Source organism: Cydia amplana, chromosome 11 (assembly GCF_948474715.1).
Source record: "Cydia amplana chromosome 11, ilCydAmpl1.1, whole genome shotgun sequence".
In the NCBI taxonomy this organism is placed as follows: domain Eukaryota; kingdom Metazoa; phylum Arthropoda; class Insecta; order Lepidoptera; family Tortricidae; genus Cydia; species Cydia amplana.
The window spans coordinates 18,487,512-18,502,069 of NC_086079.1; the positions used below are offsets into that span (position 1 = coordinate 18,487,512).

General features: G+C 38.5%; 1 protein-coding gene across 1 annotated transcript in view; it reads right to left on the reverse strand.

Annotated features, from left to right (window-relative positions):
• Nucleotides 1–348: 348 nt before the first annotated feature.
• Nucleotides 349–14,558, reverse strand: part of LOC134652092 (GTP-binding protein Rhes) — a 93,063-nt gene continuing 78,853 nt past the window's right edge. Inside the window, exons 4-5 of the mRNA XM_063507255.1 lie at nt 1,250–1,430; nt 349–867 (exon numbers count right to left, since the gene is read on the reverse strand). Coding sequence (XP_063363325.1) covers nt 417–867; nt 1,250–1,430 — 632 coding nt within the window. The 3' untranslated portion in view covers nt 349–416. The remainder of the gene's footprint in view (nt 868–1,249; nt 1,431–14,558) is intronic.

Genomic DNA, 14,558 nt, shown 5'->3' on the forward strand with positions numbered 1-14,558 from the left:
TACTGCGGGTAGTTTGACGCGACGCTGAAGATGTTAATACCTGCCAGTCTTCTCGTGACCAACAACTTGGCGTTAGGTCCAAAACGTAGAAGGGAATAAATAATTATATTTACTAGCGATTAAATCCCGTTTACTTAAAATAATGTGCCAAGATAATAGAAATTAGTGTGAGCACTTCTTTAGGGTAACTTTAGTGAGCCAGTCATTAATTTTTACCTACGTTAAGATAGTCAGGTATCTTCCTTTCTGAATCAATTTATTATATGAACTTCATAGCCATATGTGTGATTTCGATTCTGATTTATTTATTTCTGCAGAAAACTGATATTGATGATCCAGCTTCACCATTTGTTTCCTTATTAAATCTCAATTCAGACATCTGTAATGTACGTATAATAACTGACACATTACAAATATCACTGTACAACGCACGACCTCTTATCATTCTGTCCGCTAGCCCGCACCAGCCGGTTCAGGGTCAGCTTCGGACTCCCACTGGCACTGTCGCTGTCTCCTTTGGCACAAGTCTTGGTTCTCATTATCATAAGGTCTGTCCTGATGCTCGGCCTTCGCACGTTGGGCGCCACAACGCCACAGGCATCCGACAGCCTTCTTTTGATAGATAGTGTACATTTCTTACTCCTATTACTTTGGCTGCTGGTCGGAGGTAAGGTGCATGGGCTGCCGAAGGTTGTGTTGACTCGTTTGTGGTGGTTCGGGGCCATTTCTAGCGGGAGGTTGGCGACGACGAACAGCTCGTAGAAGAGGTCGTCGACGTGGTAGTTCTTCTTGGCGGAAGTCTCCACGAAGACGCAAGAGCCGTCTTGGGTAGCGCAGTAGGCGGTTGCCTCTTCTGGTTGTACAGTCCTGTACAAAAACTGGATTTTAGCAAATTTATACACAACCTGCAACACATTCGAATTCAGATCTTTGGAGGTAACTATAGGTATATATAACCTGTGTTATACCAAAGAGCTAAAAATTTGTTTATTTGTTTATGATAACGGCACTTATAAATAATAAGTGCAAAAACTAAAACCCGACTACTGAAAATCGTGCTCTAAAAACCTGAAGCGCTGAAAGCGCCCGGCATTAGATCGCGTGCAGCGCGCCCTGCGCGCCACGTGCGGCAGGCAATGCCCGCGTCTTTTTGTATAAGAGCGGTGTAGGCGCCTACCGTTAGAATGCACGTAACGCGCCACGTGTACGTCGGGGCCAGTATTAAGATATCACTTTGTATCTCACTCACTTGAGTTCTCTGTCGCACTTGTTGCCCGCGATGGCCATGGGCACCCTGGGCACCTGCCTTCGGCCGCGGCTGCCTCCACTGATGGCGCTGGCTTTGGTGTCCAGGATCTGTTCTCGCAGGCGGATGACCTCCTCGAAAGACTCCCGGCTGTCCATGGCGAACACTAGCACGAACAGATCACCTGGTAAAAGAAATAAATAGATAAGATAGATAAGGTAAACGTATACTAGTGCTCGACATGCCAATGCCCAATAGATGGCACCTTGCTGTCACCTCTATTGACAATGACTTGTTTAAGTTTACTTGCGATATCATTCTTTAAGTTTGGTATGTATAGAAGTACCTATGGCTTTGTGCTAACAGATCATCATGTCGCTGGCGTTATCTCGCCATTTTTCCATGGCCCGCCTGGGAGCCTGGGATAAATCCCTGTGATGGGAGTGAACTCGCAGCCTAGTCCCAAACATCGGCGTGGCACTAATTAACCTTCTAACCCAGAGGGGAAACTAAAGCCTCAGTGGTTAGTTAGGCCGCGGACTGGACACATGCGGCGCGCGGTGCAGCGAACAGCAGATCAAGGCCATTTATCTTCTTTAGGCGGTCCCTCGATACTGAGGTTCGTGACATCATGTCCTTCTGTTAAGACCAGGTTCCTAAATAGTGTTCTGTTCCCCTCCAAGGCCATTTATACACGTACATTAATTGCGCTCGACCCAATGTTTGAACGGCCTTGATATTATGCCGCTTGCCGCGCCGCGCGCCGCTTGCGTCCAGTCCACGGCCCTAAGGTTTCTAAAAAACCCTGATGGCTCCTCTACACGATGGCCCAGCGCCGGCCACTCCAAGGGACGCATTTATGCGTTAGAGGGAGCAAGTGATATTGCTATCTCATTCTACCGCATGGCTTCGTCCTTTGGAGTGGCCGGCGCTAGCCCATCGTGTAGAGGAGCCATGACACTCACCAAGTCCCCTCACAAACCTGACAAAGAACCAAAAATCCTGACTTGTCAGGGGAAATGCTGACGTATGACAACCCTGAGCTTGACACATGTATAGTCTGTCAAGCCATTTCCGTCAGTAGAAAAAAGCGGCAAATTAAAAAAAAAACAAAGGCTGCACTCCGGGAGTGCCGACAGAAGTGAAAACTCAATGACTAGTCCAAAATGTCTGCATGCAGCACTATGTATAATAGACCCATCCTCCTTTCTATTGAAAAACTTTAGTTCCGAAATTGCTGGTCAGTGAACTTGTTTAAAATTCGAAGTTCAAATTTATAGCGTTAATTGTTATAATTCGAATAGAAATTGTAAAGTTACCTTGCAGACCTCGCATCTATTTAAATATATTTGGTCTTGATATTTTGAATTTTATTCACCAGTACCAGAGTTCGCTTTTATTAGCGATTTCATCAAGATGTAGCTTTATTGAATTATATTTGAGTGATATAAAGTTAGAATGTAGCTGTGAGATCCTCGTATTTCAGCCCGTACAAGATTAGAACCTTTTTCATGTAATGTCATTGAGTTTTTCTTTATTGATTTAAATGCCATCTAAATGAGTGGCCATCTAAACCTTACGGTCACGTGATCGCCTTACGGTCACGTGATCGCCTTACGCTGTCTCGAGTTTATAATTTTTTCCCCGCCTCAAAAAGTGCCCAGCGCCGCTAAAGAAGTTTTCACTTCAAAAATAGGCGAGAAGGGTTATCGTCCCATAGCAAATTTGAATTTTGCGCCTTTTTCTACTGAATAAGTTTTTGACAGACTATAGTTAATGTGATTTAAATAATAATCTAGAACATACGATAAGACTACGGGTAAAGGCCAGAGAGACAGCCAACTAACACAAATCATTTAGTATCCGAGTGCTCGCCGCGGGGCTTTGCTTTACCGACCATAATGCATTTACATCGCAGAGGACTCTAGTTGTTCTATGTATATACTATGCACAAAGATGTCGTAAACGAGAAGAAAAACTGGATTTGGCAAAACTCTTTAACCAGTGGAAAAAGGTGTTTGAGATTTGTTGCTAAATATATAGGTCATCGATATTTCATACTGCACCACATTTAATCAATCAATCAATCAATCAATCAATCAATCAATTTATTTTGCTATAATAAGGGATAAAAAAAAACAACGGGTTACACTCCGGGAGTGCCGACAGAAGTGAAAACTCAATGACTAGTCCAAAATGTCTGCAGCACTATGTATAATTGACCCCTCCTCCTTCCTATTGAAAAACTTTAGTTCCGAAATTGCTGGTCAGTGAGCTTAAATTTGTGGCGTTAATTATTTAAAATTCGAATAGAAATTGTAAAGTTACCTTTTGCAGACCTCGCATCTAAATATATTTGGTCATGATATTTTGAGTTTTATTCACCATCAGTACTAGAGTTCACTTTTATTAGCGATTTCATCAAGATGTAGCTTTATTGAATTATATTTGAGTGATATAAAGTTAGAATGTAACTGTGAGATCCTCGTATTTCAGCCCGTACAAGATTAGAACCTTTTTCATGTTTCAATGTCATTGAGTTTTTCTTTATTGATTTAAATGCCATCTAAATAAGTGACCATCTAAACCTTACGGTCACGTGATCGCCTTACGGTCACGTGATCGCCTTACGCTGTCTCGCGTTTATCATTTTTTCCCCACCTCAAAAAGTGCCCAGCACCGCTAAAGAAGTTTTCACTTCAATAATGGCTAATAAGTAGTCATTAGGTATTTAATATTAACAAAAATACTCTGTATCTGTATCTAAATACATGCAGATGTTTTCGAAGCACCTAAGCAGAGATAGGTATACTATATGTCATGCAGGTGCGATAATTAAGAGCATTGAACTAGTATTACTAACGTGTAGAACCGACATCGACACACATAGCCAGTATTTTGCGCAATGTGTTGAGGTTGTTTTGACCACAAACCATAGAAGTGGCCATGAATTTTAGGACGCTTACGACGTTTTGGTCGCGTGATACAGGTTGCGATTGCGACAATTTTATTGTTTAGTATGGCATCTTTATAGTAAAATATCTCAAAGGGTACCTAAGAGAAACCCGGTTTATACCTTATTTTGCTCGGGGCAAGCGGATAGTCCTTCATAAGTATTTTAAAGTTAATTTTAATTAAGTATTTCATTTTTTACACTTTTAAATAAAAGGCTATCAAAAAACTAAACTAAACTTTTCAAGGACAGACTTTCTAATTTGCCGGCTCTGTTGTTAGAGTCCGAGATGTAATAATTTTTCGTCGACATTACGAAACCAGCAAGCGAAGTCAAATCCCAGGCCATCAGAATTCCGCGCGCCGCACTAATGGACTTAGCAAACGGAACGGTTTGCCCCAATTCGGTCATTTTTAACCAAATTCTGATTCCTCGATGAAATTACGTTTCCAAGTCTTTTGAGTTAAATAGGTAGGTAATAGTTTTAATAGCTACGGCCCCTTAACGGCGAAATCGTCATTCTCATTTACATAAGTATTTTTTTTGTTGAGTTTAGTTTTAAGTGTGAATATAGTGAATATAGCGAATATAGGTAGGTACTGGAAGTTTTCTAACTCCAAGTAGCAACTTTGTATGTATTTGATTTCTGTAATTAAGGGTTGTGTAATAGCTGTTATGTAAATAGATGTGTAAAATCAAAATGAACTTAAGCCATCAATGATTCTTTGGAAAAAGTTACTACTCCGAAGTATAAAGGATGTCTGAAGTCCACTGATTAACAGCAGCCTGACACTCGGATCAATTTATAAACAGGCGGCCCGATTCAAATTTTATGATACGTTAAACATTGCTAAAGATACGACTAAAATAGGATATGTCAGTGTCAAAAGTGCCATTTCTTAAAACAAAAACGTCATTAAATACGTAAAATTTTTGACGTATCTTAAAGTTCGAATCAAGCTGATGCTCTTAAAATTATATAACTGCCAGTATAGTAGTACTGCCGGCTATAGCCAGTTCCCCATCTCGTAAAGCTGACACCGAAACCTTTAGAACTAAAAGACGGATATAGTACATTACCACGTACGCCTATACCAAGAAGTCACGTGTAAGCAGGTAATCGTATTACGTAGTGTAACCCAATAATATAATGTGTTCAATAATTTCAGCTCTATCGAACACACGCGCAAAATAGGCTACATTTTACACAATTATGTCTGATTACAGGCCGACAAGTCGTTCAAGTAAGTAGGTATATGCATATAGTCGACCGTACCAATATAAAGCTAGGTACTTATTAGGGATTCGGAGGCATATTCGGAATGTACCTAATAGTCGGTTATGAATTTGAACTTTTTTCGTTACGAGGTTACGAAAAGTTATAACTAAAGGTACGATTTAGGCAAGTTTAGGTACCTTACTCACTTTCAACAACATAAGTAATTATGATTTAAATAGTACAAAATGGTACAACGAAGTCAATGCCAACACGTGAGGGATTTTTGTGTATAATTTTATTTGTGTCGCTACGAGTATAATCGAGTCTGCCGGCGCGGAAGGGTCCCGAGCAGTCCCAACTGTCCCGAGGGACACCTGACTACGGCGCAGTGCCCATGCGGTGTGCGGTGGAGGGACATTTCTCGGGCTATTCCTAGGTATAAAGATTAACAAAAATAGTGCATGGGGAATGGGGATCCGTCTAAGGGCTTATTCGGTATCGTGTTCCGATTAAAAAAAAGGAAAAGAAAAAAATTTGTGTGGGGCTTAAAGGGGCCCACTGATTAACAGTCCGCCGGACGATATCGGCCTGTCAGTTAGAACAAAAAACCGGCCAAGTGCGAGTCGGACTCGCGCACGGAGGGTTCCGCACCATCAACAAAAAATAGTGCAAAACAAGCAAAAAAAAAAACGGTCACCCATCCAAGTACTGACCCCGCCCGACGTTGCTTAACTTCGGTCAAAAATCACGTTTGTTGTATGGGAGCCCCACTTAAATCTTTATTTTATTCTGTTTTTAGTATTTTTTGTTATAGCGGCAACAGAAATACATCATCTGTGAAAATTTCAACTGTCTAGCTATTACGGTTCGTGAGATACAGCCTGGTGACAGACGGACGGACGGACGGACGGACGGACGGACGGACAGACAGACGGACGGACAGCGGAGTCTTAGTAATAGGGTCCCGTTTTTACCCTTTGGGTACGGAACCCTAAAAATTGACAGCTCCGAACAACTGACAGGCCGATATCGTCCGGCGGACTGGTAATCAGTGGTCCCCTTTAGGCTGCCATGAAACCCAGAAAGAAGTAGTTTAGTTGAAGAATTAAATTTAGACAAAAGGTGATTGCAAAAAAAGATTATGAATTAGAAGTACAATGTTCGCGTAAACATTTGGTAGAAGTAAAATATCGACATACCTACATCAGACTTTACACAGCCTCCTAGCCTATTCGGTACCGATCCTGCCTACGAAGCAGGAGGTCCCGGGTTCGAATTCCGATAACGGCATTTATTTGTGCGGTATACATAAGTTTTTATATATGACGACGATAGTATATATCGTCGTATAATACCCACAACACAAACCTTATTGATCTGTGGGACTATTTAGTTCGATCTGTGTAAAATTGTCCTAAAATATTCATTTATTTATATTCTTATGTAATGAATGTGAAATAAAAAAGTTTATATCCATCTAATACTATGGCCACCCTACTGCGAAGGGATATCTAAGCCATTTGGCTTGTTGGGAAGTTTTTGGTCGGACAAGCTTCAGTTTCCCATTTATACCTTCCTCTGATTTTATTGGCTCTTCCAAAAGAAACTATTTGGGGACATCTTAAGGATACTCTTTATTAACTTGATCTTGTTATTGAAAAGGGAATCTACCTAGTTTGCTCTAGCCCACTTCACTCAAATAGAACCGCTGATGTTAACTGTACCAATTACACCTACTTACTAGCTAGAGTAGGTAACTGAAAAGTCTAAAATTAGGAACTAAATTGACCGGGCGAGTTTCGAACTCGCGGCTCTGTGACGTTGGCCTACGTGGTGGCGAACGCATCTTAACTAATGTGAGTGATGCTATCATGTAACGTGTTAATGGCACTCGCCGGGGGCTAGAAGATGACCCCCTCTACTCATTAGTCGGGATCGTCGACCCTGCAACCAATGTAAACAACTAAGATTTATATCTATAAGTATAAATGTATTTACCTACCTACGTAATCACTTAGTGTCGTAAGTTAGAAAATAAGGGTGGAGGTGTTAGGTATTAGATATGGGGTAGATATAGATTTATATAAATGTACTTGAGGGTGGGTTTTAGCTAGGCCGCCCAGTCTGTGAATATACGTACTACTTACCACGCGCCGTCTTTTATTTATCACAGGTAAACTCAACACGCAACCATAGGGCTCCACAAGCATGATTATCATCAAAGCGATGATCGTGTTTGTAATGTTTGTATGCGCCCGGCGCGGCGACGCGCGGCGGCGGCTGCGAGCGAGCTAAACATGGTGCACTTTGACGAGTTTGACGCGGTTAGCTGCAGCTCGGGCGCTCGGGCGGAAGGTTCGTCGACCACAAATTACAGACATATCGCATAGGTACTAGGTACCAGCTGCAGCACTAGAGCTCGTGGGATAAAAAGATCGTGTTTGTGTGCAGGCGGGCGGGGAGCTACATGCTGCACTTTGATGCGATTGCGATGCGATGCGGTTAGATCAAAACCATAACAAGTTGTTAAATCTGATCGGGCTCAAGGTCATGTAGGCTGATTAAATAGAAAGCGTCCACGTGTCGTCCTCTTCGTTAAGGCTTATTGAGGACGTCGCGTCGTTACTCTGCTAGTGTGTAATTATGCTAACTCCATGGCGCCGTAAAACGGGATAACTACGTAAATAACGAGATATCTGAGGAAGATGACGGCAAAATGACTGTCCGCGGTATTCGGAAAACAAGATCATCCGTTCTAGAGAAGAGAACGATACGATTGTACTAGATACCAACCAGTTTAGATTTCAACTAGATATCTTTTGCAGCTCAAATCGGGCAACCAATGTCACTTTTACGTTAAATTATCGTTTTAAGGTGATTTATTAATCTAGACACGCGGTAGCGTGTCCAGCCAAGTTCAAAGAAAAAGGAACTGGCGACGGAGCAACCGAGTGTAATATTACACGAACCATTTCGAGATACTTTTGACCCCTTCACAACTTGAAACCTACTTAACCTACACACATGAAATTTGGCACATGTATTTAAGTCCCTTAGCTTGTACAAAATACAAAATTTCATAAACATAGCTCAAACAGTTATTGATAAATTAACGTTTAAAAACCGGCATTTTTGTGACTGACTGACATATAGATCAAAAACCTAACCCACTTCCAGATGACCTAGAAACTTGAAATTTGGCATCAAGGTAGACTATTAGGTGTATATAGAGAAAAAAATCTGAAAACTGGAAATTATTGATATTTCGATGGAAAAAAATTAATTAATACTTATAGACCAAAAACCTAACCCACTTCTAGATGACTTAGAAACTTGATAGGTATTTGGCATCAAGGTAGACTATTAGGTGCATATAGAGGGAAAAATCTGAAAACTGGAAATTATTGATATTTCGATGGAAAAAAAATATTAATTCTTATAGACCAAAAACCTAACCCTCTTGTAGATGACTTAGAAACTTGATATTTGGCATTAAGGTAGACTATTAGGTGCATAATATATAGAGGAAAAAATCTGAAAACTGGAAATTATTGATATTTCCATGAAAAAAAAAAATATTAATACTTATAGACCAAAAACCTAACTCACTTCTAGATGACTTAGAAACTTGATGTTTGGCATCAAGATAGACTATTAGGTGCATATAGAGGGAAAAATCTGAAAACTGGAAATTATTGATATTTTGATGGAAAAAAATAATAATTAATACTTATAGACCAAAAACCTAACCCACTTCTAGATCACTTACAAACTTGATATTTGGCATGAAGGTAGACTATTAGGCGTATACAACGGAAAAAATCTGAAAACTGAAACTTTTGGACATTTAACCGCGCGTTAGCGAGGATCTCCTTTTCAGCTTAGGCAAACTGCTTTCTTGATAAATACTATAGTAATTTCTGTACAAAAAGTAATTATATCCCAACAAAAACATAAATGTAAAATGAGAGCCAAGTTCAATATTAAGAATGTGTGTCGTTGTTGACTCGCCGACAAAAGAATTGAGATCTATATGGGTGCCGTGTTCTGTGCTGTGTAGAAAATCCTGAAATTATAAAGGATTTGTCTTGGCTAGTTTTTAAAAACTAACCAAATTTTTGAAAAAGTAACATAGATAAATATATATTACCTATATATACGTAAAAACTTAGGTTAGAGCTGCGACCTCCTACAAAAATGAATGGCTGTCAGAAAAATAGGTTAGGTTAGGTTAGAGCTGCGTCCTCCTACAAAAACGAATGGCTGTCAGAAAAATAGATTAGGTTAGATTAGAGCTGCAACCTCCTACAAAAACGAACGGCTACCAGAAAAGTAAGATCAACTGCCATAAAAACAGATTATGTTAGAGCATAACTAGGTACTGCAGCACATTGGTAAGTCAATTAAAACCATTTATAACATCACCTTTAATTAAACTTGATAGCTTTATGCTACCAAAATAGCATGCAAATTGCAATACATTTATCTGCGAAATCAATATTCGTTTAAAATACTATTATCATTATCAACAGTATGCCAAAATATGGTTCTTCTGGATTACAAAACTCTACGAAGTGATTGTATGCTAAATGATACTATGCGAAAGGTAATTCTGCCAAACGACATTTCTGCCAAGTAACATTATGCAATACAAATATATATTATGTCAAAAAACTTTCTGCAACACATTGGTAACTCGGTGTACACACTACACATACATAACACCCTAGTTTGCTCTATTTGTTAAAAATTGCGTGATAAAACGCCTCTCAAAAGCGCAAAAGCGATAGTGATAAATGCACGTGTCCTGACTGACTGACTGAATGATTCATCAACGCAGAGCCAAAACTACAAAACCAAGAAAGTTGAAATTTGCATCAAGTTGCATTTATAAAGTGTAAAGCGATTTTTAGAAATTAAACCCGTAAGGGGGTTAAAAAGGGGTTGAAAGTTTGTATGGGGTTCAAGTTTTATTTTAAGCTAGGAATTTACATTTTTTTATTATGGTGCTGAACCTGCTGTGATACGACCTTGACAGTCGTCTAGGTGATTGAGGCTGAACTTCATTTCGCATGCACCAATCAGCGTGAGCGTATTAAAACAAGATCAAAACCGTACCGAGTTGTTAACTTTGATTGAGGTTTCTTATCCCCCATAGCATCTACATCCAGTTTAATCTAGGTAATACACTTGGATCTCATTCCCACTTAACGTTAAGAAAATGCCAGAACTAAATGCTTCTCGTCGTTAATCTGGCAAAGGAGTCTAGAATACTAAAGAGACTAGACTGCTAAAAATGCTAGAATGCTAAGGAGGTTCCAAGTTGAACGCAATTATTGAGAGAGGTCCTTTGAACACTCGATATAATGAAGTTAAACGCTAATGCATTTTTATGCAGTAGGTTGAAAATATTCTTAGGTACGTATTTTAAAATTCGGTATTTATTAGTCGTAGCTGTTTATGAGCCGCATATGAGCAAAATGGGACGTACGTAAACGCATTTTTTTAACCCTTTTTGACGCTGTCCAAAATACTGGACAAAATCTTTGACCCTCTTTTTTTTGTATTTTTTTCTTAACTACAATCATTAATACGCTCTTGCCTGTCTCACGAGCTTGCCTGATTTTTGCCAAATTAAGGGACCTAAAGCTTAGAATTACGTTCTTACCTGCAAATACTACCTACTTAAATATTATAAAAAATATAGGCTAATTTAGAATGTATAATTGTTTCATTATTTCAATGTATATTCATTTAACAATGTTTTATGGATTTTTTTAATATTCTGAATTTACGATTTTTTTAATTAAATATATTAAGTTCACTCACGTATATAAAGTCGATCCCATCAAAAACATTACATGTAAAGAGATGCAAGTCTCGCAACTCAATTCTTCTACTACAAAAAAGTTTTGAGATGTTATGTGAAACCAAGTCAGTTCCAGGGGGTGTTAATTGTTAAACCGTATCAATAATATATCTTTAATTTTTAATACGTATAATGACTTGGCCATGTCTTGGTCTTACTTTACCTACTATTGTAGGAACTGCAACAGTAACTTTGTAATAGCATATATTTCTATGTGACTACAAACTTACTTATGCAGTTCTTAAATCTATAAAACGTGACTGATATTGCATTATTTTTAGGTTTTCTATGGCTTGATAAGCTATAAACTACTTTTTTAAAATTTGAAGCTTGTGGGTATGCTAGAAGTACCTTAAAATTATGATGATCGTGAGATGAGTGAATGAGTGTGTCAGTGACGAAACTAAGGAACTTTGACGTACAATGTTTTTGAGAATATATCTAAAACATGTTAACCCCTATATGTCACTGAAAATTCAGGGTTCTAGCTTTAAACAGCACAAAATTACAGGACGTCGAAAATGGCCTAAATCGCTTTGAGAAAAGGATGGTACGGCCGTGCGTCTTTGTTTTGACTGTAAGCCAAACGATATCCCCAAAGCCCAACTTGATCCGACTTGTCGGCGGCTCGCGTCACTTTAGTTATAAAGTTATCATAATAATTGGACATTTCGTGAATTTGTTATGAAAGCCAGAGAAGTTGGCATTAGGAGACCATCGAGGAAAGCTGGGTTTAAGAAACTTAAATTAGGCAAAGCCACTTCGGAGACCGTGCCGCACAGTTATCTACGCTCCGATACAAATGCAAAATGCGTAAAAGGGCCTAAGCATTTAGGCTGTATTTTTCTTTTTATTCTAATTCACATCTTAACACAGTAGTATTAAAGTTGTATTTACTATAACTGGCTTTATTTTAAATTATATTTTGGTTTTTGACATAAAAGTTTGATAAGTGGGTACATATTTACTGATCATTTATTACTTTTAAAGCAATGTTCTTTCGCAAAGTTTTGCATATAAATTGCAAAAAATTAAGTAGATTTAACTGCATTTTATGATTTCTAAAGACTAGCTAAAACCTAACTCAGGCCCTTCATGAAAAATGCTGTTGATACATCTAAGTATTACCTATATCAAATTCAAAGTTTCATTTTCACCTTTTTAGGGTTCCGTAGCCAAATGGCAAAAAACGGAACCCTTATAGATTCGTCATGTCTGTCTGTCTGTCCGTCTGTCTGTCCGTCTGTCTGTCCGTCCGTATGTCACAGCCACTTTTCTCCGAAACTATAAGAACTATACTGTTGAAACTTGGTAAATAGATGTATTCTGTGAACCGCATTAAGATTTTCACACAAAAATAGAAAAAAAACAATTAATTTTTGGGGTTCCCCATACTTCGAACTGAAACTCAAAATTTTTTTTTTCATCAAACCCATACGTGTGGGGTATCTATGGATAGGTCTTCAAAAATGATATTGAGGTTCCTAATATCATTTTTTTCTAAACTGAATAGTTTGCGCGAGAGACACTTCCAAAGTGGTAAAATGTGTGTCCCCCCCCCCCCTAACTTCTAAAATAAGAGAATGATAAAACTAAAAAAAATATATGATGTACATTACCATGTAAACTTCCACCGAAAATTGGTTTGAACGAGATCTAGCAAGTAGTTTTTTTTAATACGTCATAAATCGCCTAAATACGGAACCCTTCATGGGCGAGTCCGACTCGCACTTGGCCGCTTTTTTTAAGATAATAATAGTTTCAGCTCAGCAATCCAAATACATATGTTTTCATGTAGGAAATCCGAAATGTTTCCACGTTATTTCCCGCAGCACTCATCGAGTCCCTGGGGACTGCTTGAGCGGGCAGCGTTGCCGTAAGGCTGCTGATTCTACACTTAAAAGCAATAAATACAGGTCTATGTACAAGTTCAATACAAAGTGCGCCAATTTCCGTAACTAAACCGGGCAACGCAGGGAATAAAACGGTATCGCAGATTATATAATAGTTCTTACGGTATTAGGTATATTAATTTGTTGATAGTTATCGATTCTTACTGAAATGGTTTTAATGTAATAGAATATTGAATGTATTCTGGAATAACATATCTGATTTGAGATTCGGTTTTTTATTTTGAGCGATGAATTTTTTTATATACTTATATATTCTTAAAAACGAAATGATTATGCGGTACCATTAAAATATGCTTTGATATGTCTACACTACATGCTCTGCACCAAGTCAAACGTTACCTAAATTATACTTTGTCAACCAGATCTTGACAGTAGAAAAAGGCGGCAAATTTGAAAAATGTAGGCGCGAAGGGATATCGTCCCATAGAAAATTTGAATTTCGCGCCTTTTTTTACTGACAAGATTTGGTTGACCAGCTATATTACTACGGCTTACAAATAAAACCTAAGGACAAAAATACTATTAGGACGCTAATTCGAACCTACCAATTTCATGTTAATTTATTTAATGTAGTTGTTATTCACGTACCTACTCATATAATGTTGTGCGAACGTGATACCTAATAAAATAGAAATAACAAATAAAAATCTTTTAAAACCAAATGTCGCTATAGGCTAAAACAGACAATAAATAAGACAAACGAGCAGCCCCCGAGACCTTTCCGCCATAACCTTTAATTAATATCATTAATTAATATATAATAATTTACGATAAACTCGCCACTTCTTGTTTTGCCTGACTTGATAACGGTCGACAGCAGGTTATTGGGTTGCGAACATGATATTATATTGTCAGTTAATTAGGAGCATGTATTGGATTTAAGTCTCGTGTCGCTAAGAGCAAAGACCTCTCTTGTTTTTTCCACGTGCCCCGTTATTCAGCATCTCATAGTTAAATAGGTATCTAAATCGCAAGGAAAAGCGTCGAGATAGTCTTATTATCTCCTATTTTAGTTACATCAGTGATACTAAATTTTTTTTAAATTATCGGCATAGGAATATTTAGGTTTAATTACGAAGTTCCAGAAGTATTTGCGGTAAATTCGGGGAACGAAAATTCGAGCCAGTCAAGTTGGAATACCTATGTAAATGATTGGAGATGGCGTATTAAGAATAAGAATAAGAAACCATTTATTGCAACACAAAAAGCATACAGGTTACAAAACATAAGGATTGAAAAAATAAGAATAATTGTGCGGCAAAAGGAACGGGCTCAGCATACGCTGCGTCAGTCATTTCATTACAAATTGCCTGCGCAGCGCTGATTTTTAGTCCGTCCCCTTCACTGAACCACATTGA